General features: G+C 41.1%; 1 protein-coding gene across 1 annotated transcript in view; it reads left to right on the forward strand.

The window, feature by feature from the left end:
* The window catches only part of MAP4K3 (mitogen-activated protein kinase kinase kinase kinase 3), a 1,235,976-nt gene that overhangs the window by 638,462 nt on the left and 573,870 nt on the right, over positions 1-23,644 (forward strand). The window contains exons 14-16 of the mRNA XM_073628950.1: positions 12,994-13,072; positions 16,346-16,404; positions 17,353-17,415. Coding sequence (XP_073485051.1) covers positions 12,994-13,072; positions 16,346-16,404; positions 17,353-17,415 — 201 coding nt within the window. The remainder of the gene's footprint in view (positions 1-12,993; positions 13,073-16,345; positions 16,405-17,352; positions 17,416-23,644) is intronic.

A 23,644-nucleotide genomic window follows, 5' to 3' on the forward strand; every position in this document is an offset into this window, starting at 1 on the left:
CGTTCGGAATTTCCGACCAACTTTGTGTGACCGTGTGTATGCAAGACAAGTTTGAGCCAACATCCGTCTGAAAAAATCTGATGGATTTTGTTGTTGGAATGTATGATTGTGTGTACAGGGCATAACAGATATCTATAGCAAGCAAATTGCCTGGCAAATAAACAGCATATGGTTTGTAACAGTAGAAATACACTTAAAAGTTACTTAGACTCCAGTTACTGTGTTCATGATGCTCCTGGAGATCAAGCATCTTCTTGTTTGCTGATTACAGATTTGCGTGTCCTTCGGTGTTAATCCATGTTGAGTGGGCTTCCTATCAGTCTCTACTGCTCCTTTTATTTGGGCTTTCGTTTACCAGTTTTTTGACAATGGTTACAAAACCAAATTTCCAACTGTAAACAGTTTCCATTGTTACCAAGGCATTCATTTGAGAAACATCCTCAGACAAACCTGATCTCTGTTAGAATAGCAATCAGACTATTTTTTATCACAGTCTTATAGAAAAATCGTATATATTTTATATCAAATGCAACACATAAGAGGTCTGGAGGATCTTGGTTATGAGAAACGATTACAAACATAAAGGTGATTGGAAAGATCACCTTGTAAAACAGCCAATTAAGTTTAACATAGAAATGAAAGGCAAAACATTTTTTTGTATAGATATAAAAATATATATAAATACCCCTTTCTAGAAGTGATCACATCCTCTCTGTTCTCAGCTGCATAAGAGCTGGGGGAGAAAAAGGCAGCAGTACACTGAGCTTCCCAGTGAATGGCAGTGCAGGGTGGGGTGTCAGGACAAGTCTGACCATTGGAGGAGAGCAGGCTGAGTTATCAGCATAGCTAGAGAACTGACCATGCAGTGTTCTCCTGCTTAGCGTGGTCAGTTTTTAATAGGAAAGAAGAGGTACTAGCAGAAACACTAGGAAGTTCACACAAAAGGAAGCAATATAAAGAGAACAGGATACTTTCTCATACAAATACATGGTACAGTAGGCATATATCAGGAATATAAAATATTGGGGTAACAAATGCTTTAAGCTTATTCTCCCTGGAGAAGAGATGGGAGAAGACGGGACAGAATAGCGATGCACAAATATCTTAATGATGATTCCAGCATTGGGAGGTAACTGTTCAGACTCGGATCACTCAGGAGGACAAATGGCCACTCGATGCAGTTGGACGAGAAGCGGTTCAACCAGGAAGTGATTGTAAACCTACGTTTTTAATTTTTTTGAAATAACAAACATATCATACTTACCTCCACTGTGCAGTTTGTTTTGCAAAGTGTGGCCCCGAACCTCGTCTTCTGGGGTTCCCCGGCAGCGCTCGCAGCTCCTCTAAGCATCGATAAACCCCCTGGCAGAAGCTCTCTCCCTGGGGGTTGCCTTGTGGGCATGCTCCTGAGTCCAGCATTTGCTTGCATAGACACAGAATGCCGGACTCAGCCCAAAACGCCCACGTCATTGGATTTGACAACAGCGGGAGCCAATGGCTGCGCTGCTATCAATCTATCTAGTCAAGAGCCGAGAACTCTGGGCAGAGAGGAAGAGCGCGTCTCCGCCGAGGGAGCGAACAGGCTCAGATGAGTAAAGCGGGGGGCTGGGGGGCCAGTCAGTCTCAGAAGTTTTTTCACCTTAATGCATAGGATGCATTAAAGTGAAAAAACATTAGGGTTTACAACCCCTTTAAAGTGATGTTGGTAGTGGATTTTTTCATTAAAAATAAAACATGTTATGCATACCTGCTCTGTGCAGTAGCTTTGCATAGAGCAGCCCAGACCCGCCTATTCTTGGGTCCCTCTTTGGCGCTCCTGGCCCCTCCCTCCTGTTGAGTGCCCCCACAGCAAGAAGCTTGCAATGGGGGAGCCCAAGCTGAGCCACAGCTTCCTGTGTCCATTCAGACACGGAGCCCCGGCCCAGCCCAGCCCCCTTTCTTTCCTCATTGGCTCACTGACTTTGTCAGCAGCAAGAGCCAATGGCACCGGGCTGCTGACTGAGTCAATAATGAGGGGAATCCCAGACAGCCGAGTCTCTTGAGCAACATCGCTGGATCTGGATGGACCTCAGATAAATATTAGAGGGGCTAAGAGGGGCTGCCGCACACAGAAGGTTTATTATCTTAATGCATAGAATGAATAAAACCTTCTGCCTTTACAGCCACTTTAAACTGCGTAAGGGGCTTTTTACTGTTAGAGCAGTTAGGGTGTGGAACTCCCTTCCACAATTGGTGGTTCCAGCAGGAAATGTCACAAATTTAAAAAAACTTTTCCTATTGAACACAATATACAGGGAAAATGGGAAGTGGTAGAGACATAATATATACACACCCACACAGGTTGAACTAGATGAACTGATGTCTTCAACCTTATTACCTGTGTACTTTATTACTTCATAAATTGCAGAGAATTAATTCACAGATCTGCAGTTACCCACACACACTGTATATGTATATATTTGTATTTGTCCATACAGCAGCAGTAATTCTCTTTTGTAAATACGATCAAGTAAGGTTCAGATTCCCCTTTCGGGCACTTTCTACCATATGGCAATGGCTAGTGTCCATGAAAATCATGCCAAGATAAGAATCTTCCAAATATGGACTTGAAGGGCACAAAATGCTTTTAAATTTGTATTCAGTCGGTATTTTATAGAATCACACAACATACAATCTTGCTTTCATAAATGAAGGTGTGATTCTACAATATATCTGTATAGTTGTTATGCAGATTTAGATTTAGATCTGTGGAAGTAATTGCAAGGCATGGGTTGTACTAGTATGCTCATGATGTATACATCATCAGAATATGGTACAATATATACTGTGTAGCCCCCACTCGTCTCCATACCATTGCAGTGCAGAAGCGACGTCAAAACGTCACTTTCACCCATAGCTCTTAAAGAGACTTTTTTTTTTTAATGACATTAATTTTGTTTTGTTTTTTAATTACATTTTAGTGTAAATTTGAGATCTGAGGTCTTTTTGACCCCAGATCTCATATTTAGAAGGTCCTGTCATGCTTTTTTTCTATTACAAGGGATGTCTACATTCCTTGTAATAGGAATAAAAGTGACAACATTTTTTTTTTAAAGAACAGTGTAAAAATAAAAATAAAAGGTAAAATAAATAAGAATTTTTTTTTTATTATTCTCTAGGGTGTTAGAAAAATATATATATATAATTTTTGGGGGTTCTAAGTAATTTTCTAGCAAAAAAAACCTGTTTTTAACCACTTCCGGACCGCCGCACGACGATGTACGTCCAAACTTTGAAGGGGTATATCGTTGTTATGGCAGCAGCTAGCTGCCATAACCCCGGTATCCCCGTTTTCATGCGGCGGCCGGCTTTCTTTTTTTTTTTTTTTAATTCTTTATTTATCGTTTTGTATAAATAACAATACATTTCCTTGCAGGGAGATGTCTTCAAACATAACCTCTATAAAATTTATAACACAAAACCCTGTGTCCCCTCCTACCCCCCCCCTCCCTCCCCCATCCCCCCCCCCCCCTCAGGACCGTGCTAGTCTAGTGGAACATGAGTCCATATACATTCAATTATGGTAAATCAACAATCTCCTTCAGATAATCCCAAGTCCCTTTGAACTGGGTCCAGGCGGCCCATTTCCCTGGTTGCTCTTCTTCTTTAGGTTCGACTCCTCCCCTGTCTAGTTTTTCGATGTTATATATTTCGTTGAGACTGATCAGCCAGTCTCGCGTGCTGGGCCTCAAGACATTCGTCCAGTTCAAGGATATCTGTCTCTTGGCTTCATCCAGCATAATAGGGACTAGGGAGGACTTATAGTTTTTTACCGAGTCCGAAGTTTTGTGGAAAAGACAGACCCATGGGTCCTCATCTAATGCTATTCCAGTAATGACTTTTATTAACCTTAGTACTTTTTCCCAGAAGGTTTTTATAACGGGGCACCCCCACCAGATATGGGCCATTGTTCCTAAAACTTGGCATCCTCTCCAGCAGGTGTTTGGTTTAGTCCCATCCATTTTACTAACCCTATCTGGTGTGGCATACCATCTCGCAAGGCATTTAAAATGGCTTTCTGTTCTTCTGATGTCTATTGCTACATAATGGGCCATCTTCAAGATCTTTTCTATCCCAGCTTCGCTACATTGAGACCCCAATTCCTGTTCCCACTTTTTGATATAGGGGGGTATCTCCAGTTCCTCCTCAATTCCCAAGATCCTGTAAATTTGCGTTATTGCCCTTCCTGTCTGTTCCTTTATGCAGAGCTGCTCAAATGGTCTAAGTTCTTCCATACTCCTAAGTGGTTTAGGAAGTCTCTCTATGAAATGGGAGAGCTGAAGAAACCTCCATCTGTTCATTACCCAGAGATTAGATTCTGTACTTAGTTCTGAAAATGTGCGGATTTGCCCCTTGTGTAGGAAGTGTTTCAATTGTACCATATCACCCTTCAACCAGCTCCCTCCCACCTCCCTCCTCCCTGGCTCAAAAAAAATATTATCTTTCATGTGTATCAGTGGTGAATTATATGACCATTTGTTCTTACAGTGTATCCTATCCCAATGTTTAAATGTGTTTTGCGTTAATTGTGATGTGTGAGTGCTCAGTGGTCTAAATTTTGGGGGATTCCAAAGTGCCTGTCCTAAATTTGTGTCACTCAAAAAGTGTTCTATGTGAACCCAACGTTTATCTGTGTCTTTTTTTGTTCCATTCCGTGATCCTAGATAGCACTACAGCGCTATAATATCTGCTAAAGTCCGGTAGAGCTATTCCCCCTTTTTTCTTCCCCCTGCTAAGAACTGTATAGGCGATGCGTGGTTTTTTACCCCCCCATACTGCCCCACTTATTAGCCTCCTAAGGGCCTTAAAAAAATACCCGGGTAAAGGGATGGGCAGCATTTGAAATTTGAACAGGATCTTGGGTGTTAGACTCATTTTTATCGCGTTGACTCGCCCAAACCACAAAAGAGGTCTGGTCTGGAGTCGTCTCGCTTCTCGTCTGGTATCATCTAGCATAGGTAAAAAATTTTTTACGAATATTCTGTTGAAGGAGTTGGCCAATTTAATCCCTAGATAATCCATCTCCTCTTTCCAAGGGAAGGGAAAAACTGCAGCTAAGTGACATTCTTCTTGCTTGTTTATATTTATGTTTAAACATTCTGATTTGCTGGAATTAACTTTGAAATTCGAAACTTCTCCGTATTTTCCAATAATGTGAAGTAAATTGGGAAGGGTTATTCTAGGGTTGGTAACAAAGAACACGATATCGTCAGCGAAAGCCGCTAGTTTGTGCTCCTCCGTTCCGACCCTTACTCCTCCACAGTCCACACTTTTGCGGATGGTAGACAGTAGCGGTTCAAGGGTCAGGACGAACAAGAGAGGGGACAGGGGACAACCCTGTCTTGTTCCATTGAGCATCCTGAAGGGCTTAGAAGTAGTCCCATTTACTCTCACCATCCCTGCCGGGTTACTATATAGGGCCCTGACCCAAGAGACAAACCTCTGACCAAGCCCTAGGGCCTCTAAAGTGTTCATCATGAACCCCCAGTCTACCCTGTCAAAAGCTTTTTCAGCATCGATTGACAGGAATAGAGCTGGGGGTCCACCTTGTTTACATACTTCTGATAGGAGCACCGCCCTAACCCCATTGTCCCTACACTGTCTCCCTTTAACAAAGCCTGCCTGGTCCGGGTGCACAAGATTTGTCATTTTCTCTTTAAGCCTATTTGCTAAGACTTTTGCATAGAGTTTGATGTCTGCGTTCAGAAGGGAGATTGGTCTATAACTAGAACACAATCTGACGTCCTTCCCTTCCTTCTGAATAAGTGTAATTGTAGCAGTCAAGGCCTCTATTGTCAGATCACCTCCTGTTCCAAGGCCATTCCAAAAGTGGCAAAGCCTCGGGACCAGGATATGTTTCATTTTCTCTAGGTAGAGAGTGGTGAAACCGTCCGGGCCTGGACTTTTCCCCTTCGGAGACTCCCTTAATGCTGCCAAGATTTCTTCTTCTACCAAAGGTTTATCCAATAGTTCCCTGTCTTCTGCTGACAGACCCCTTAGTCCTGCCTCCTTCAGGAATTCCTTACTCCTGTCTGAGCGGGATGAATCTTCTACTCCCCGATGCCCTATCGAATATAAATCCCTGTAATACTTTTGAAATTCGTCTGCTATGGCACTATTCGTCACTCTTACTGCCCCTTCTTTGCTAAGTATTTTCTCCACGAAGTTCCTGCTTTTTTTTTTCCTGATTATCCTGGCCAGGTGTTTACTGGGCTTGTTGGCCCAGAAGTAGTTGTTCCTAGTTATGGCGTTTATAGCTCTCTTGGCCTCTAGGTCCATCGTGTCTCTTAACTCCTCCCTCTTGGCGACCAGTGCATGGTAACTATCTAGATCACGGCCCTTAGCTTTTTTATGTGCTTGTTCCAAGGAAAAGATTTCCTCTATCAATTTTCCTCTAGCTTCTCTATTCTTTTTTTTCAGACCTGCACCTATTGAGATTAGGATACCCCTTATATAAGCTTTATGTGTGTCCCATAATAAAGCTGGTGATACATCCCCCGTGTCGTTTGCTTTAAAGAAAAAGTCTACTTCTTCTTGAAGTCTCTCCACAATCTCGGGATCTCTCAATAGATCCTCGTTCAGTTTCCATGAGTAAGGACGCCCTTGCCCATCTGGTATTCTAATCTGCAACACAATCGGGGAGTGGTCTGATAGGGTCGTTACTTCTATTTTTGTTTCTTTTATCCAATCTAGCAGGTTATGATCTATAAGAAAATAATCTAGCCTAGAGTAGGTCCCGTGCACAGGGGAGAAGAACGTGTAGTCCCTCTCATTGGGATGCTGGAGCCTCCAGACATCCATTAACTGACTTTGATGTAGCTTACGCCTAATGGCCCTGAGTGACACCTTCCCTGTCCCCTGAGCACGGGACGTACCATCCAGTTCCGGGTCCAAACAAAAGTTTAAATCCCCTCCCAAGATCACCTCGCCCTCTCCGAACTCAGACAGTTTTTTCAAAATCTGGCCCAGAAAGACCGTAGGTTTCCTGTTGGGGCAATAGACGTTTACTAGGGTGACCAGTTTAGGACCAAGTTTGCCTTTTAAAAAAAATAAAGCGGCCATCAGGGTCTGCCAATCTTTCTCTTAGGGAGAAGTGTATGTCCTTTGAAAGCCCGATGGCGACTCCCCTCGACCCCCTATCGGGGGAGTCCCCATAGAACCACTGCGGGAACCTGGCTGAGAAAAGCCTAACTCTAGTGTCAAGGGTCAGATGAGTCTCTTGTAGAAAGATTACATCCCCCCTTAGTCGTTCCAGCTCTTTTAAAATTTTATGTCTTTTACAGGGTGAGTTTAGGCCTTTCACGTTGTATGAAATAAATTTAATTTCTAGCATATCTGGAGGTTGGCTCATCTATAGAATCCTCTCTTATTCCTAGCACGTCCTGCGGTACCCTCACCCCTCCCCCCCCCTCCCCCTCCCACCCCACCAACACCCCCCCCCTCCCCCACCACCCCCCCACCTCCCACCCATGGTGAAATTATCACCCTGAGTCCCCCAGATTGGAGCTTCGCCCGTTCCAATCTTCAGAACTCCCTCCTCAGGGTGAAGCTCCAGCGAGAGCTCTAGCGTCTACACTCCCTCCCGAAGGAAGAGAATGTATGAGAGGTATCTTGGCTCCTTAATACGGTGGGACCGCCCCTGAACCTCCACCCACATCCCCCCCCCACCCCCCCACATCCCCCCCCACATCCCCCCAAGGACAGCAAGCTACAACAGCCCCCGGCACCACCACAGCCCATATTTTAGTTTAAAGCTCAAGGCCCCCCCCCCCCTCCCGCGCCAATCCAGAAGGGAGAGGGGGAAAAGGCCAGGGGAGGGGGGGGGAGGGGGGTGGCCGACCGGGAGAAGAGAAAAAAAAAAAATTCCTCCACTATCTCGCCCCCCCCCCACCACACCAACAACAGATCAAGACATTTTAGTATTTTAGTCCTCTGAGTCTCTCAATCTATTTTGACCTGAGACATATCTGGGATGGGAATGCCCAGGCTGTCACAGAAGTCCCGTGCCTCTTCCAAATATCTCATCCTGCTTGGTCTACCGTTTTTTAGGACGATCAGGGAAGTTGGGAACCCCCAACTGTATTTAAGATTTGCTTTCCTTAGCTGCTCCAAGATTGGTCTCATCTGTCTTCTACGAGCGAGAGTTCCTGCAGAAAGATCGGAAAATATCTGTAGCTCTTTGTCTTCAAACATTATGGGGGGGGCGCCCTTCAAATTCTTCCATATTTTATCCTTATCTTCGTATTGGTGGAATTTAACGATCACGTCTCTAGGAGAGTCTTGTTTTGCATGAGGAGGCCTTCTTACTCTGTGTACCCGGTCTATCAAGATAGGCTCTTCTTTTCGCTTTCCCATTATAGGATTAAAGATTTTCCTCATCTTTTCCCCTAGGTCCTCACCCTGTTGCTCTGGGATTGACCTAATGCGTAGGTTTTGTCGCCGACTTTGATTCTCCTGTTCTTCCAATCGAAATACCATATTACGGTTTTCGATCCGCAGTTTGTTGAGTTGATCTTTTAATTCGGAGATTTCTTTGGCGTGGCGCCCTGAAACCTCCTCCACCTCCTCCACTCGACGCAGGAGGTGACCCATGTCTGCCCGGACATTGGATATTTCAGTTTTTATCACATTTTCTAACTTAGTGAACATTTCTATAAGATCTATTTTACTTGGTACAAGCGCCATTATCCTTTGTTCTTCTGCCGAGCTCCAGACCGATGCCCCCTCCAAATCCAATTCTTCACGGACTTTGTCTCCCTGAGCCCCTTTTTGCTTCTGTTGCTCTTTCTTTTTATCTTTTGACCCTAGTTGTTTTGTCTCCATACCTGGACTTTTGGTACTTGCTTCTTTTAAATATCTTTGGATGGAGCTGGTATTGAGGCTATCTCTGGTATTCTGGGGTTCAGTTGTTCGCGTTGAGCGGCCTCTCATAATTTCACCTCTTGCTGCCGTTTACTGCTACCCCTTGCTCAAGCCTATTTACCCTGGGCCTATTATCCCCTCAAGGGGCTAAGGTTGTACTGTAGTGTACCCTCACTGTATGAATGAGTGATGGAACAGTCCAGGTGTGATGGTCAAGAGGGGGGAGAAGAGAGTGGAGGTGGGGGGGAAATGCACCTCGCCACCAGTGCCGTCTGCAAAGCTCAAGGCACAAAACGTCCAGCCAGTATATAGTCCATAAAAAGATGGTCTCCCTCACAGCCGGCTTTGGCGGGATTCACAGGGGATGTTGTATTTAAGGAAGGTTCATTTACTCCTCTGCTATGGCTGCTGAGCGTTTTTTACCTTTCCCTTTCCTCTTCTTTGCTACCTCCCTCCTCCCCTCTTATCCCCACCCCCTCCACGCCTCCCCTCCTCCAAAAAGGGAGAAAGGGAAGACCTGTAGGGTTTTATTCACAACACAAAGTCAATGTGAAAAAGTAAAAATAAAATAGAGAGCAAGCTTTTGGCCTACTTTTTACCGCCCATGGGAGGAAGTTATCAGTACACAGTCATGTTGGAAGAATCAAATATCCTCTAGTTTTCCCTCTATTTCCTGCAGATACTCTGCACTTGTGTCCATGAGAGAAAACACAGTTCATAAGTCAGGCGATTGTCAGTAAACAAGCTGTGAATGCTGGGTTTTAGTAACCGGGGTTATGTTGTTAATTATACATCCTTTCAGAACTTTGTTTCTTATATCCACAGTTTTTCAGTTGTAATACATGCGGTTCAGAGTTTAAGCAGATGCATTGTTTCCCTACCGTACCGGTGAAGAGTCACAGGACCTCAGCCTGGTTTAGGATCCCCTGCTTCTGAATCCTTCACGGTGTCAGTCTCTGAGGAAACCATCTGCTAGAAATGCTGCTTGGATGTGTGGAGCTCAGATTATGTTCCTCCATACCAGGGGGAGGGGGTCCGCGGATGCCGTCTCCCTCCGTCTCCTCAGCGGTGGGGGAGCAGGGGGGGGGGATGGGAGGCCAGGCGAACTAGCCCAGGAAGCGGCCGCTACACCTAGCCCGGTCCGTGCTCAGCGGTCTCTCACACGGCGAGACCTCCGGGCGCTCTGTCTCTGCACCTCCGCCTGAGCTGACGCTGGGCTCCCCCCTCGTGCGTACGTCACACGCCCATCCTCCTCAGTATGTTCTTTGAAGGTCCTGGTGTCTAGACCCGGCGGCCGGCTTTCTGATAAAAGTGATCCCTGCGGCGCATTCGCCGCAAGATCACTTTTATCGGTGGCGAGAGAGGGCCCCCCCGCCGCGATCCGGTGCCCTCCGCTGCTTACCGGAGCCGTCGGTAGCGGCGGAGGTGATCGCATCCGTCTCCGTCCTGCGCCTGGAGACGAGTGAGGCTAAGATGGCGCCCACTCGTCTCCATGACACTGCTGGGCGAAATCGTTGTCAAAACATCACTTCCGCCCACGTCTCTTAAAGGCATATTTTTTTAAATGTCATTTTTTTAAATGACTTTTTTTTTTTTATTACGTTTTAGTGTAAATATGAGATCTGAGGTCTTTTTGACCCCAGATCTCATATTTAAGAGGTCCTGTCATGCTTTTTTCTATTACAAGGGATGTTTACATTCCTTGTAATAGGAATAAAAGTGACACAATTTTTTTTTTTAAACAGTGTAAAAAGAAATAAAATAATGTAAAATAAATAATAATAAAAAAAAAAATTAAAAAAACCCCGTCCCGACGAGCTCGCGCGCAGAAGTGAACGCATACGCGAGTAGCGCCCGCATATGAAAACGGTAGTCAAACCGAACGTGAGGTATCGCCGTGACCGGTAGAGCGAGAGCAATAATTCTAGCCCTAGACCTCCTCTGTAACGCAAAACATGCAACCTGTAGAATTTTTTTAACGTCGCCTATGGAGATTTTTGAGGGTAAAAGTTTGACACCATTCCACAAGCGGGCACAATTTTGAAGCGTGACATGTTGGGTATCAATTTACTTGGCGTAACATTATATTTCACAATATCAAAAAAAATTTGGCTAACTTTACTGTTGTCTTATTTTTTTATTAAAAAAAGTGAATTTTTTCCAAAAAAAAACTGCGCAAATACGGTGCAAAAAAAAGTATTGCAACAACTGCCATTTTATTCACTAGGGTGTTAGAAAAAAAACATATATAATGTTTGGGTGTTCTAAGTAATTTTCTAGCAAAAAAAACTGTTTTAAACATGTAAACACCTAAAATCCAAAACGAGGCTGGTCCTTAAGTGGTTAACTTGTAAACACCAATTCTCAGAAAGAGGCTCGGTCCTTAAGTAGTTAATGCCGCAACCCACAAATCTTCACTGTAAAATAATAAAGTCCAAAGTAGTAAGATCTTCCACTAAAATTATCCACGTGTAGTACCAAATTGTCCATGTGTCCCATTATCTTCTATGACTGATCACCAGTGTTAACTCATGCATAAATCTCCCGTGAATAATGTATACCTCCAGACTAGACCCTGATGGCTAGTAAAGGGTCACATGCACTTTTGCCTCCTTCTCAGGCTGCAGACAGAATGGCTTCAAATGCATGCCACCACAGATTGCTCCTACTGTTCCACAGATCCCCCACTCACAAGTAGCGTTAGTTCATTCATGAAAGAAGAATAGGGACTGATAGTGCTCTCTGTACAGTAAAGACATTTAATCAAGATTTAAAATGTTACTCACAAGTCAGTGCACACACTATCTACAGCGCATATCAAACACAGGCAGCTCTATGTCTTCACTGCCAACCTCAAGATGGCAGCCTTACCCGGCTCCAAGCCTATACGCATTATGCCCAATCAACAGTCTTCCTCAGTAGCTAACGAGAGTAAAAGAGGAGAGTAAGAAATTCATTTGAAAGCTGCATCTGAATGGCTTTGGCTAACATTTTAGTAAAAGCAGAAAGTTTTTTACATTTAATGTGTAGAAACCTGTGATCAGCTCCCCTTTCCAATGCTTACCTTAGCCCAATTTTGAGGCCATGCCTCGCTGTGTATGTGTGTCAATAGACGCAAGTAGCCTGCCTCTGAATTGAGCCCACACAAGCACTTCAAGAACAAGTGGGGACACTCGGAAGGGAGGAGGAGCCAGGAGCGCCGGCGGAAAACCCCACAAGAGGAAGATCGGGGCTGCTCTGTGCCATTTGAACAGAGCAGGTAAGTATAACATGTTTATTTAAAAAAGTAATTACATCTTTACAATCACTTTTTTATTTTATATTTTTTTATAGTTTAAGGTTTAATGTTTTTGTGTTTTTTTTTTTTTTTTTTTTTTTTTTTAGTGACACAGTAAAATGGATTAATAAATGCATTATTCATTTGCATATTGGAGCTATAACATGATCGTGAAGAAACCATTTTGAAAGTTGAACAAAATACACTCCATGATAAGGAGAGCCATTCCAATACCTTTTTAGTTTGAGAATAACCATGAGGTGTTATATAAATTTTAGGTTTTATATTAATGTGTTGATATCTGTTTAACATAGACACATAGGGAGCTGTGAGAAAATGGGTATCTGAGCCTGCTCATCATGTCCTTACAATAACCTTCACTAAAGCCAAATGTACTTTTTCCACTATATTTCAGTGACTTGTGCACATTACTTTTGTGAGACATTCCGCACTTTGATAAGCTAAAATATAAAGCAAATATAAAAAGATTGCATTTAGCAGTTGACTTGCTGTGTAATGGCTAGCTGTATTATGCAGTAAATGTTTTTGTTAATAAATAGGGCAATTCACAAAAACTAGACCAACAATCTCTCTGAAGTTTGGATATCTTTTTTTTTTTCTGTAAGATTTTCATTCCTAACTTATTCACATTCATAATAGATCATTATTACTAATTTAAATACTTTTTTTAATGTTGTCAAGTTGAAGTCTAACCGAACTACAAGTTAATGCATGTTGTTTTTTTTAACTAAAACAGAGAATGTGGATTTTTTGTCATGACTTGCAAGGTTCAACAATATTGTTTTTTCTTTCAGCCTCCTGTTGTCGTTCCTCACAGAATTCATTCAACAAGTAGGAGTGTGAGGGAAGAAAAGACACGGTCAGAAATTAACTGTAAGCATTAAAAAAAATTGTACTTGTGGGATATGGAAAATTGTTCATTTTGTATGGTTTCTTTATTTATAGGCCTGAGGTGTTGTTTTCATGTGTGTCACTAATAACTTTGTTTAGCATCTTTAATGGACAGAATCATTGGTCTTTTCTGTTTCTTGGAGATTTCAGAAGTGAATTCCTGATCCTACCATTGTCTTAAACCTTTTTGATATTGTCTATAATGCATAACAATTAAAGATTCAGGTTTTTTTTTTTTTTTTTTTCATTGGGATCTCCTAAGAGAGAAAAAGAGTGAGGGGGATCTAAAGGTTGTTACCAAAATTGAAAAAAAAAAAATTGTTCTTGATAAACTGACCCATTAAAAGTCTCTCATCACTTTTGGAAATACTGTGGTCTGTCCTCTCCTGCTGCTTCTCTCCTTTTTTTTTCTAATTCCCTGACTCAGTTAAATAAGTTGCACAAGTTCCTACCTATTTGTGTACATTGTGTCCCCAACTCCAGCAGCTTAGTACGAGCAAAACATCTGTCTATATTTATTATAAGCCATCAAGATCTTTCTTAAGGCCTTGTTAAAGCCAAACTATTATGATTTTTAATCCACTTCATTTTTAAAACTGTTGTTTTATTCCTTTTTGTGCTATGTATGCTATATAAGAACTTTTGTCCATTGAGAGACACAGGATTCTTAGAAAACTGGGTTATGCTGCTGCCTACAAGAGAATTGGTCACCAGAAATCAAAAACTATAGGCCAGCTTGAGGTTGGCAATTCTTCCCTATACACAGCATCAGTTTTTGCTAGTGTCTTAAAGGGAATGACAGATTTCTCAGTTATTCTGATTTCTAGACCCTTCTCTTCATGTTATTCTTCAACCAGCAGCTGCTGGTTGATTTAGACCAGGCCTCTTTGGTCTGGCAGTATTGCTAGTGCAGCCATCAAGCACCATTTGGTGTGTTAATCGCTGTGACAGCGCTGCACCATAGGGCAAGCCTGGTATTGCCCTTTGGGGCAATCACATGCTTCCCAGTATTTCTGGCCTTTCACAGTGGGGTGCTTTGTTGGTACAGAGATATTGCAATGCTTTTGGTTGACCTTGTCTCCGAAAACTCACTTTCTGTTTGAGTTTACCTATGCAGGCCAAGCCTCATGCTGGGAGTACCTCCAGTTTATCGGGCGTTAGGGCTGACTTTCTGATAACCACTTAGGCGGAGGATGTCTTGTTTATTCCTCCAACTATCAATCTCTGGCCCTTGTTTTTGAGTACTATTCTGAACTTGCTCAACAAGGTATTGGCCTTAGTCTTTGGTCCTCTCCTCTGCAATCTCAGGGCATTCCAGTGATCGGATAAACTTCTCCTGTGGTACCAGCCATTACGGACTCTGGAAGACAACCTGTTAGTCATAGTGAAAATTCTTAAAAGAAAGAAAAAGAGAAAACACACAAGCTTTGCTCAGTTAGTCCTTTAATAAATAAAATGAAAACATAAATCAATGCAATCACATTTATTGCATAATGTAAATTGCTTATCACTGTCAAGGTGCAACCAGGAGCAATGGACCCTTTTTGGGGTGGAATATTCATCTTAAAACCATCTGGGCAGGTGACCTACTACATAAATAGATAATATAAATTACACCCATCCCTAACCCATTAAAATGAATGACATTGTTCCCAATATAAATACCCCATATAAGCACCTTTGTCTCTCTAAAATTGGACTACCTACTTTCGTGCTTGATAAAATTTGGGAATTTACAGGTACGTATAAGGTACATATAATCTAAAACTCCTGCACAGCCCTAAAGACGTATTGAATATAGTAAAGCCACACATATGATCATAATTGCCTTAATTTCAAGTGGTTCCAAATAGATTGTGATTAATTTCTGAAAGCAGCATCTACACAAAAAACTGCTTAATGGACAAACCCCAACAGGGGTTAATATCCCATATCAGGATTGTTTCAAAGGGGGTAAGTCCAGTATGCATGCATTATCAAAAAAAGAATGGAGTTAGAGCAAGTGATAACAAGCAGCAAAGCAGTGCAGATAACCTGAAAATGCAGCATCTGGCTGCCTGCCAGCTGACGGGCAGGTGGATAGCTCAGACTTTACTGATGCCGGTTTTGTCAGTTTTGGACACAGTGTTGTAAATGGCTCTGGAAGTTTCCCTCACTTGTTTTCTTGTTGGCTTTTTAGCCTGTGTTGCCGATTTTCTTTTTCAACTGCTTTTTGAATGTCACAGTTTTCTAAGAATTGTGTCCCTGAGTGGACGAAAGAGAAAACAGGATTTTTATACTCACAAAATCCTTTTGCTGGAATCCATTGAGGCACAACTATCCCACCCTTCTTGTGCTTATAGCCATTGGTCTTGGTACTGCTTGCTACAAGCTGAACATGTTGGATAAGGGAGGCCAGCCTAAAGTTTTGGTCATCTAGTGTCCTGTAGGCAGCAGTATAACCCAGTTGTCTAAGAATCACGTGTCCCTTTAATTGACTGTGGGAAAGGGGATTTTATGGTTATTATAAAATACCCCATTTTTACAAATTAACGTTTAAAAAATGACAAAGGACTCCCAGGGCAAAATTCCTGCTTTGAGACCTTTGTTTTGAAATTTGAGACTGAGTTGTCTAGTAAGAAATATGTCACTGCACTAGTTCTCTAAACAACATATTTTGGCTAATGCTCAAAGATGGGATCTCTTCATGATTTAAATTTCAAACTCTCTGATCAGACAAGAATTAATGTACAAATGTGTTTTTCATTCTGCGTCTAGTGATTCTTGAGACTTTCTAAAATTTTATAAGAAACCCAAGCTATTCAATACAATAAAGCAAAGCTTAAAGGGAGTCTGTAAGAGCTCATTAACACACTGCAGGATTGGCTTTTCCATATTTTTTATATGTTGTGCCTATTATTGTTTACCATGCTTCACTTACTGTCGTAACAAAATTGGTAAAAACACATTTCTAATGTTCAAACCTTGCAAACATATATTGAATCCGGAGGCATTGACTAATGTGTTCTGAAGACTAGTTGTCAATGAACCAAACTCAATAAGCTCAGAAAGCGTTTGAAAAGAAAATAAACTACTCATATTCACAAATAATTCTGTGTGTTTTACTAATTTATTCTGGCTCAAATAAATTATTTCTATATTTTTAGAAGAAATCCCTGAAATTGATAATTGCTTTTTCAAGAAATTTGCACATATATTGGAGCAATTAAATTAGAATTGATGACATGTTCCTTAATATTTCCCCTTTTTTTGTAGTTGGACAGGTAAAGTTTGATCCACCAATGAGGAAAGAAACTGAGCCACATCATGAGTTGGTGAGTAGTCTGGGATTATTATCTCAACTCCAATGACTAATTTGTATTTTAACACCACAGACCCACCAAATTATTATCACCTTCCAGGTGTATATTGTTGCTGTACTTTGTTAACTGTAGGCTGTGTAGCTTTAATTTGTGTGAAAAAGCTCTAAATGCTTCACTTATAAACACTATGCAGAAATCTATTCTTGGCACACTTTTTTTTAGCTGTCCTAAAACTGCTTTTTCCTTTTTTGTTCTCTATAAAGATCCTGCATGTGGCAAAAAATTAAGAAGGTTAGACAGATTGCTTTTATTTTACTAATGCTTTTTAAGTTCAATTAACTTTTTTAGTCTATTTCAGCAAGTTATGTGGTCCCGCATGAAGGTACCCATACGTGTAGTTAAATTGTCACACATTCTCTACTACAGTCATGTATCAATCTGAGTGTATATGGAAAAATGATAATTGAATCAACAACAATGGGCTCAGATGAGTTGTAAAACATTGAATAATTATTTTTTTTCCTCTTTTATTAAAAGTTGTACCTAGCAGTGGTTATGATAATCAGCTGAAAAACTTTGTTTAGTGGTGGATGCGCTCATTGGATACAAATCAGTTTTCTAATGCTGTGATCTTAATTAATAAAAAGGTCATAAGCCATCGTGTATGGGTACCATAATCGGTTTGAAGTGCTCACACATTAAATAGCTGTGTGGTTATGATTAATTTGAGAGTATCTGCAGTTTTTCCACTAGCACTTTTTGTAATTTTGTAATGATTTACACTTACTATAGACAGCCAACTATAAGAGAAGCATGCCCATTATGAGTGTCAGCCTTGTGCTGTTAGCCAGCCAGCTGCCTGCTTTTGTTCTCCTTTACAGCTTGTGAGTGATATCCCTATTGTGTATGTGCAGCTTTCAATCTTTCTGTAAATAACTTGGGTATCTGTCTGCTAAACAGCTCAACAGGGACGATTTATTGGACAGTACAGAAGAAATATACTACACTGCAAGATCTAATCTGGTATATTCTCCTTTTCTTTGTCAACTTTGTGTCCTCTTGGCTTGCAAAGCAATGTTATTATTTTTTTTTTTTTTATAATTCAAGAGTTATACACAGTACAGTTCTGTCTGTTCGGTATGTTATGTCAATATTATATACAGTGTCTAGAGCATAAGAAAAGATCTTCTAAGAGCTAAGTGAAAGAGACCAACATCTTCATAAAGGAACTGCAGTCGTTTGTGTCAACTGTATTTATTTTTTTCCAAAGCCTTAAAAAAATGTATAATAGAGATTGCACCCATTGCACTGGTTTTGAAGAGTATGCAGAATTTTCTGAAGTGAGAAGACAGCAGCTTTGTTACTGTCTCTTTCTAATTTAATTTTCATATTGTCCCAAGTGAGCAAAGCATTTGTGGGTGGGAAGGAGGGTTGCCTCTGTGTCACTTATTCAACTCTTTATGTAGTTTGCGGTTTTGCTATGTGAATTGACATTTTTTTAACAGATCACTTAAGGTTAACTAACTTGGCCCTTAAAGTTGATATTGCTCTAGCCGGTAGTCTGAGTTGTGCTCACCAGCCATGGTTGCTCAGACTCAGCTTGGAATCTGTCCCTTTTCTCAATATATAAGCACCATACATGTATGCTGCACTCTGCTGAAGGTTTTGTTTTCTTGTGTCACCTTTATTGTAGCAGTAACGGGGTTTTCAATGCACAGTTTAAGTGTCTGGACAATTACTTCGCTTCTGCTGCATATATCACCCCTGAAAGGGGTCTAATCCCATTGATTAAGGCTGGCCATAGACTTTTCAAATCATGAGATGCGAACCGATCGATCAACTTAGTACAATCAGCTTACCGGATTCGCTTGCGATTATTGCTAGTGGCTGCTATAGTTGTAAGCAGTAATAACTGTCTTCTGGCGGGGTGGCTTCCCTTACCCATGCTGGGAGCAGACAATTGCTAGGCAGGAGGGATTCCCCTGTCAGCACTGTCTGTGTTGATATGGAAATGGTGCAAATTTCTTTCCTGCAACCAGTGGTTGCAAGAAAGAAATTTTCACCATCTAAAGCCTGCCTAAGCCCATCTCAAAGTGAAAGGCATTAGAGGAGAAGTACTTACAGTATGAAATACTGGTAGCAATGAGCTCTTGGGGTGGAAGCCCCCTCAGTCTGGTGTTGGCGTGGCTGCAATCCAAATAACAAGAGACAGGAATCTGGCGAGCTCACTTGTCTCTCTGTTAACTACTAGTCAAAATAGCCAAAGTGTACCTATAACCACTGCCAAGATCGTTGCCAGACAAACTCTAAAAAACGTTAAACAAAATATGATGGCAATATATCAACATAAAGCTTACTAGTTAAAACATATATATACGTAGTAAACAAAAAATAAAGGAGTTACAATTTCATGTAGATTTATTTAAAATAATGCTGCACTAGATGAGTAGAATAACCAGGTATGTGCAAAAGAATGATTTTCATAAAAATGTGGTATTAAATACCCCTATTGCTGCAATGAATGGTACAGTCTTAGCAAATCTAACAATGTCCATTTACAAGACGAAGGATAACAAGCCAATCAAGAGGGTCAATAACATATCTACAGTTTCAAACTGGCTACATGTTACAGAAATGGTTTATTTGACAGTACTTCGTTGAGACCCAGTGGAGTAGTGGCATTCAGCCTCTCAATCCACAGGGTCTCTCGCTGTAAAAGCATTCTGTCCCAATTACCACCTTTTGGATCCTCAGGGATAACTTCAAGGTCCATGAATTTGACGACTTGGGGATTAAATTTGTGATGAAGGCCAATGTGGCGTCCCACAGTGGTAAGTTTACTGTTGGTTGAATAATATAAGTAGTTGGCAGTCCATTGGCAGAGTTACCGGATAAGTTTCCCAACGTAGAATGTGTTACACACGCATGTCATTAGGTATATAACCACTCTGGTACCACAGTCAGCATATGTACAGGGAGAAAATAGTTCCCCATTGGGCGATTTATAGGTAGTACCTTCCTGTATCCATGAGCACCGTGGGCACTGCCCACAACAAAAGGCGCCAGGGAGGGTGCATGTGTCAAGTCTATGGTGGCTGCTAATCAATTGGTCCCTAAGCGAGGTGGCCCTCTGGAAGACCAACTCCGGAATTGGCCTAACATATTTGTTAAGAGTATGGTGAACAGATAACAGATGCCAATGTTTGGAAAGAATAGTTGGAAGTTGATGGTGGTGAGCCAAAAAACAAATGATTATCTTCACTGTATCTGAATGTTTAGATTTGAGGGGTCATACAGCAAAGATGTTCTGGTATGGTCCAGTGCTCGGTTGAATGACTTCCTCAAGCTAGTACGCAAATAGCTTTGTTTCTGTACAGATCATCGGCGATCGTGCCATCCTGGTGTTCTATATACATCAGGTCAAGAAAAGAAATGTGCTTGCAGTCAAAGTTAAAGGCAGAGTGCAAGTTTAAATTGTTGAGATTACATAGTTACATATGAGCAGTTACACTTTTGTTTTTGTTTTTTTTTTTGTTGGACTTGATGGACTTGTGTCTTTTTTCAACCTCACCTACTAAAGTCCATCAAGTCCAACCTATGAACCTATATTAAGTTGTTAAACTCTATTAATAGCTCTTCCTGGCCTATGCAGATTAGGAACAGAAATAAGATATACACAAGTTCTCCGAAAACACCATTCTTTCCCAGCCTCCAAGGTAAAGATTTGCATAGGAGGGGGCACACAAGGTGCCCATAGCTACGCCTTGGACTTGCAAAAAATGTTGTTCCATTAATACAAAATAATTCCTGGTCAGAATAAAGTGTAGTAACTTAAGAATAAAGCCATTTGAGGCCAAGATGTTTGGTCCTGTTCCATTAGAAAGGACTTCATCCATACACTCCGCTCGTGGGGGATAGTGGAGTATAATGCCTCAATACCAACAGCCACGAGCAGGGCTTTCAGAGGGACCTGAACCCCCTCTATATGTTTAAGAAGGTCTGTGGTGTCTTGTATATACTGTATGATGGCAAGCCCAAAACGCGGGGCATGAGGAAGGCATCAACAAATTTACTGGCATTCTCAGTTAGTAAGCAAATACCCGAAACGATTGGTCTCCCATTTTCTAGATTCTTATGAGTCTTGGGAAGGATATAAAAGGTAGGCATATGGATAAACTTGACTATAAGATAATCAAGGATATCTTGATCAATCAAACCTTCTCAAAAGGCACCTATGCAAAGTTCCCGAATTCTCCAATAAACTTATGTACCATCAAGGATGAGATTGGTTTGTAACATGTGTGGTTGTTTAACCATTTGACCTCCGGAAGGTTTCACCCCCTTCCTGACCAGGGCATTTTTTGCCATTTGGCATTGCGCTGCTTTTAACTGGTATTTGCGTGGTCATACAACGCTGTGTCCAAACTAAATTTACGGGGATTTTTCCCCCACAAATAGAGCTTTCTTTTGGTGGTATTTAATCACCACTGGGATTTTTATTTTATAAACAAAAAAAATCAGAACATTTTGGGAAAAAAAATTATATTTTCTAATTTTTGTTTTAAAAAATATCCAATAAACTAATTTTAGGCCAAAATTTATTCAGCTACATGTCTTTGGTAAAAAAAAAAAAAAAATTCAATAACCGCATATTTATTGGTTTGCACAAAAGTTATAGCATCTACAAACTATGGTATATTTACTGGAATTTAAACAGCTTTTACTTTCTGATTGCCTAACTCATTTCTTGAGGTACTAAAATGGCAGGGCAGTACAACCCCCCCAATTTACCCCTTCTTGGAAAGTAGACACCCCAAGGAATTTGCTGAGAGGCATGTTAAACCCATTGAATATTTCATTTTTTTGTCACAAGTAATAAATGACAAAAAAAAAGTTGTCACTGAAATTATATATTGCTCACACATTCCATGGGTATATGTGGAATTACAATATAACAAGAATTCAACCAGCGCTAATCTCTTATGTTGTAAACTAAAGCGGCTGAATACTGAGGATAAAATTTATCAAATCCAACAACTCAAGTTTATAAAGGCAGTGCAGTGCTAGAAAATAATAACCCTATAAATCTTCAATTAACATAAATTTCCATAAAGAGAGAGAATTCCAGATGAAGATCCAAGTGTGCAAGTGACATCCACATATGATGAGTGACTCATATAGTGATAAACCTCCACCAACGATATCACTAGCCGCTCACCTCAGCAAGTGGACCCCTGAATGAATTCAGTCAGGTTTAAAACAGCTGTTCCCACAATGGGAGATAAACAGGAGCAGATAACTTGGGCCAGTCAACTTACGGTCTCGTAGAGCGATCACATGCAATAGAATAAACAACATCTAGTGCTCTCTGTATATTGCTTAAAAGTTTTAATAAAAAGTAGATAAACTTACAAGGAAAGCACTGTTCCCCAGTGCGAAGGATAAAAGCATATAGGATACACCACGGAGATCAGTGAACAAGACGCGGGTGACGCCAAGATTCAAGTCACGTGATGTTTTCTGTACGCGTTACGTCCCTTGTGATGGGCGGGACTTCTTCAGCGGTGACGGCATGACGTGGTCCACCCGCTTTAAATAACTCAGCTGATCACCGCAGCCAATGGAGCAAAATGTATACAGATTACCATGGTAACCAATGATCGAGAACGGAGATGATAGTTCTAATAATAGAACCACGAGGGGGTTTGCTATAATGGTGATGAATAACCGAAGCTAAGCCCATAATAACTAAACATATATGATGTTACTATGTGTAACTAATAGGAATGTGACCAGCTTCCAAAAAGGAAGTCTAGTTTGTGTGACAACCCGTGTACTTGCTCGATTCCGTGGAACATCCTTTTATATAATAAAACTGAATCAAGATAAAATTACATCTGTATATTCCAAACGTAAAATACATATAAAATTATCGGTCAGAAATAAAACAATTAACGTCAAACTCGACGTTCAAGCCTCTAGGCAAGAGAACCTTAGTCTCGTGAATCCAATGGGATTCCCTGCGGCTGAGCTGGCGAAGGAAATTCCCCCCCCCTCCAATGTTTATTAACTTTTTCAATCCCCCAGAATTTTAATCCTCTGGGGTTTTGATCATGTACCATTTTAAACTGTTTCGAAACATTGTGGGTTTTTAATCCTTTTTTAATATTATTAACGTGCTCTCCTAGACGCAATACATTGGAAGGACCTCCAGGCCCCTGCATGTGCGTCTAGGCGAGATGGCACAAACCCCCCCCCAAATGACCCAATTTTGGAAAGTAGACACCCCAAGCTATTTGCCGAGAGGCATGGTGAGTATTTTGCAGCTCTCATTTGTTTTTGAAAATGAAGAAAGAAAAGGATTTTTTTCTCTTTTTTCAATTTTCAAAACTTTGTGACCAAAAAGTGAGATCTGCAAAATACTCAACATGCCTCTCAAAATGCTTGGTTTTCGAGGGGTCCCGTACGTGGCTAGGCTCCCAAAAGTCTCACACATGTGGTATCCCTGTACTCAGGAGAAGCAACAGAATGTATTTTGGGGTGTAATTTTACATATACCCATGGCATGTTTGAGCAATATATCATTTAGTGACAACTTTGTGCAAAAAAAAAATAAATAAATAAATAAAAGTTTGTCATTTTCCTGCAACTTGTGGCAAACTATAAAATATTCCATGGACTCATCATGCCTCTCAGCAAATAGCTTGGGGTGTCTACTTTCCAAAATGGGGTCATTTGGGGGGGGGGGGTGTGTGTGCCATCTTAGCATTTTATGGCCTTCAAAACTGTGATAGATAGTGAGGAGTGAAATAAAAAATGTATGCTCTTAGAAATCCTGAAGACGGTGCTTGGTTTTGGCCCCATACGCAGCTAGGCTCCCAAAAAGTCTTGGGGTGTCTACTTTCCAAAATGGGGTCATTTGGGGGAGGGGGGTTTGAACTGTCCTGGCCTTTTATGCACAACATTTAGAAGCTTATGTCACACATCACCCACTCTTCTAACCACTTGAAGACAAAACCCTTTCTGACACTTTTTGTTTACATGAAAAATTTTTATTTTTTTTTTTTTTTGCAAGAAAATTACTTTGAACCCCCAAACATTATATATTTGTTTAAAGCAAAGGCCCTACAGATTAAAATGGTGAGTGTTTCATTTTTTTTTTTTTTCACACAGCATTTGCGCAGCGATTTTTCAAACTAATTTTTTTGGGAAAAAACACACTTTTTTTAATTTTAATGCACTAAAACACACT

This window comes from Aquarana catesbeiana, linkage group LG04 (genome assembly GCF_042186555.1).
Source record: "Aquarana catesbeiana isolate 2022-GZ linkage group LG04, ASM4218655v1, whole genome shotgun sequence".
Taxonomy (NCBI): Eukaryota; Metazoa; Chordata; class Amphibia; order Anura; family Ranidae; genus Aquarana; species Aquarana catesbeiana.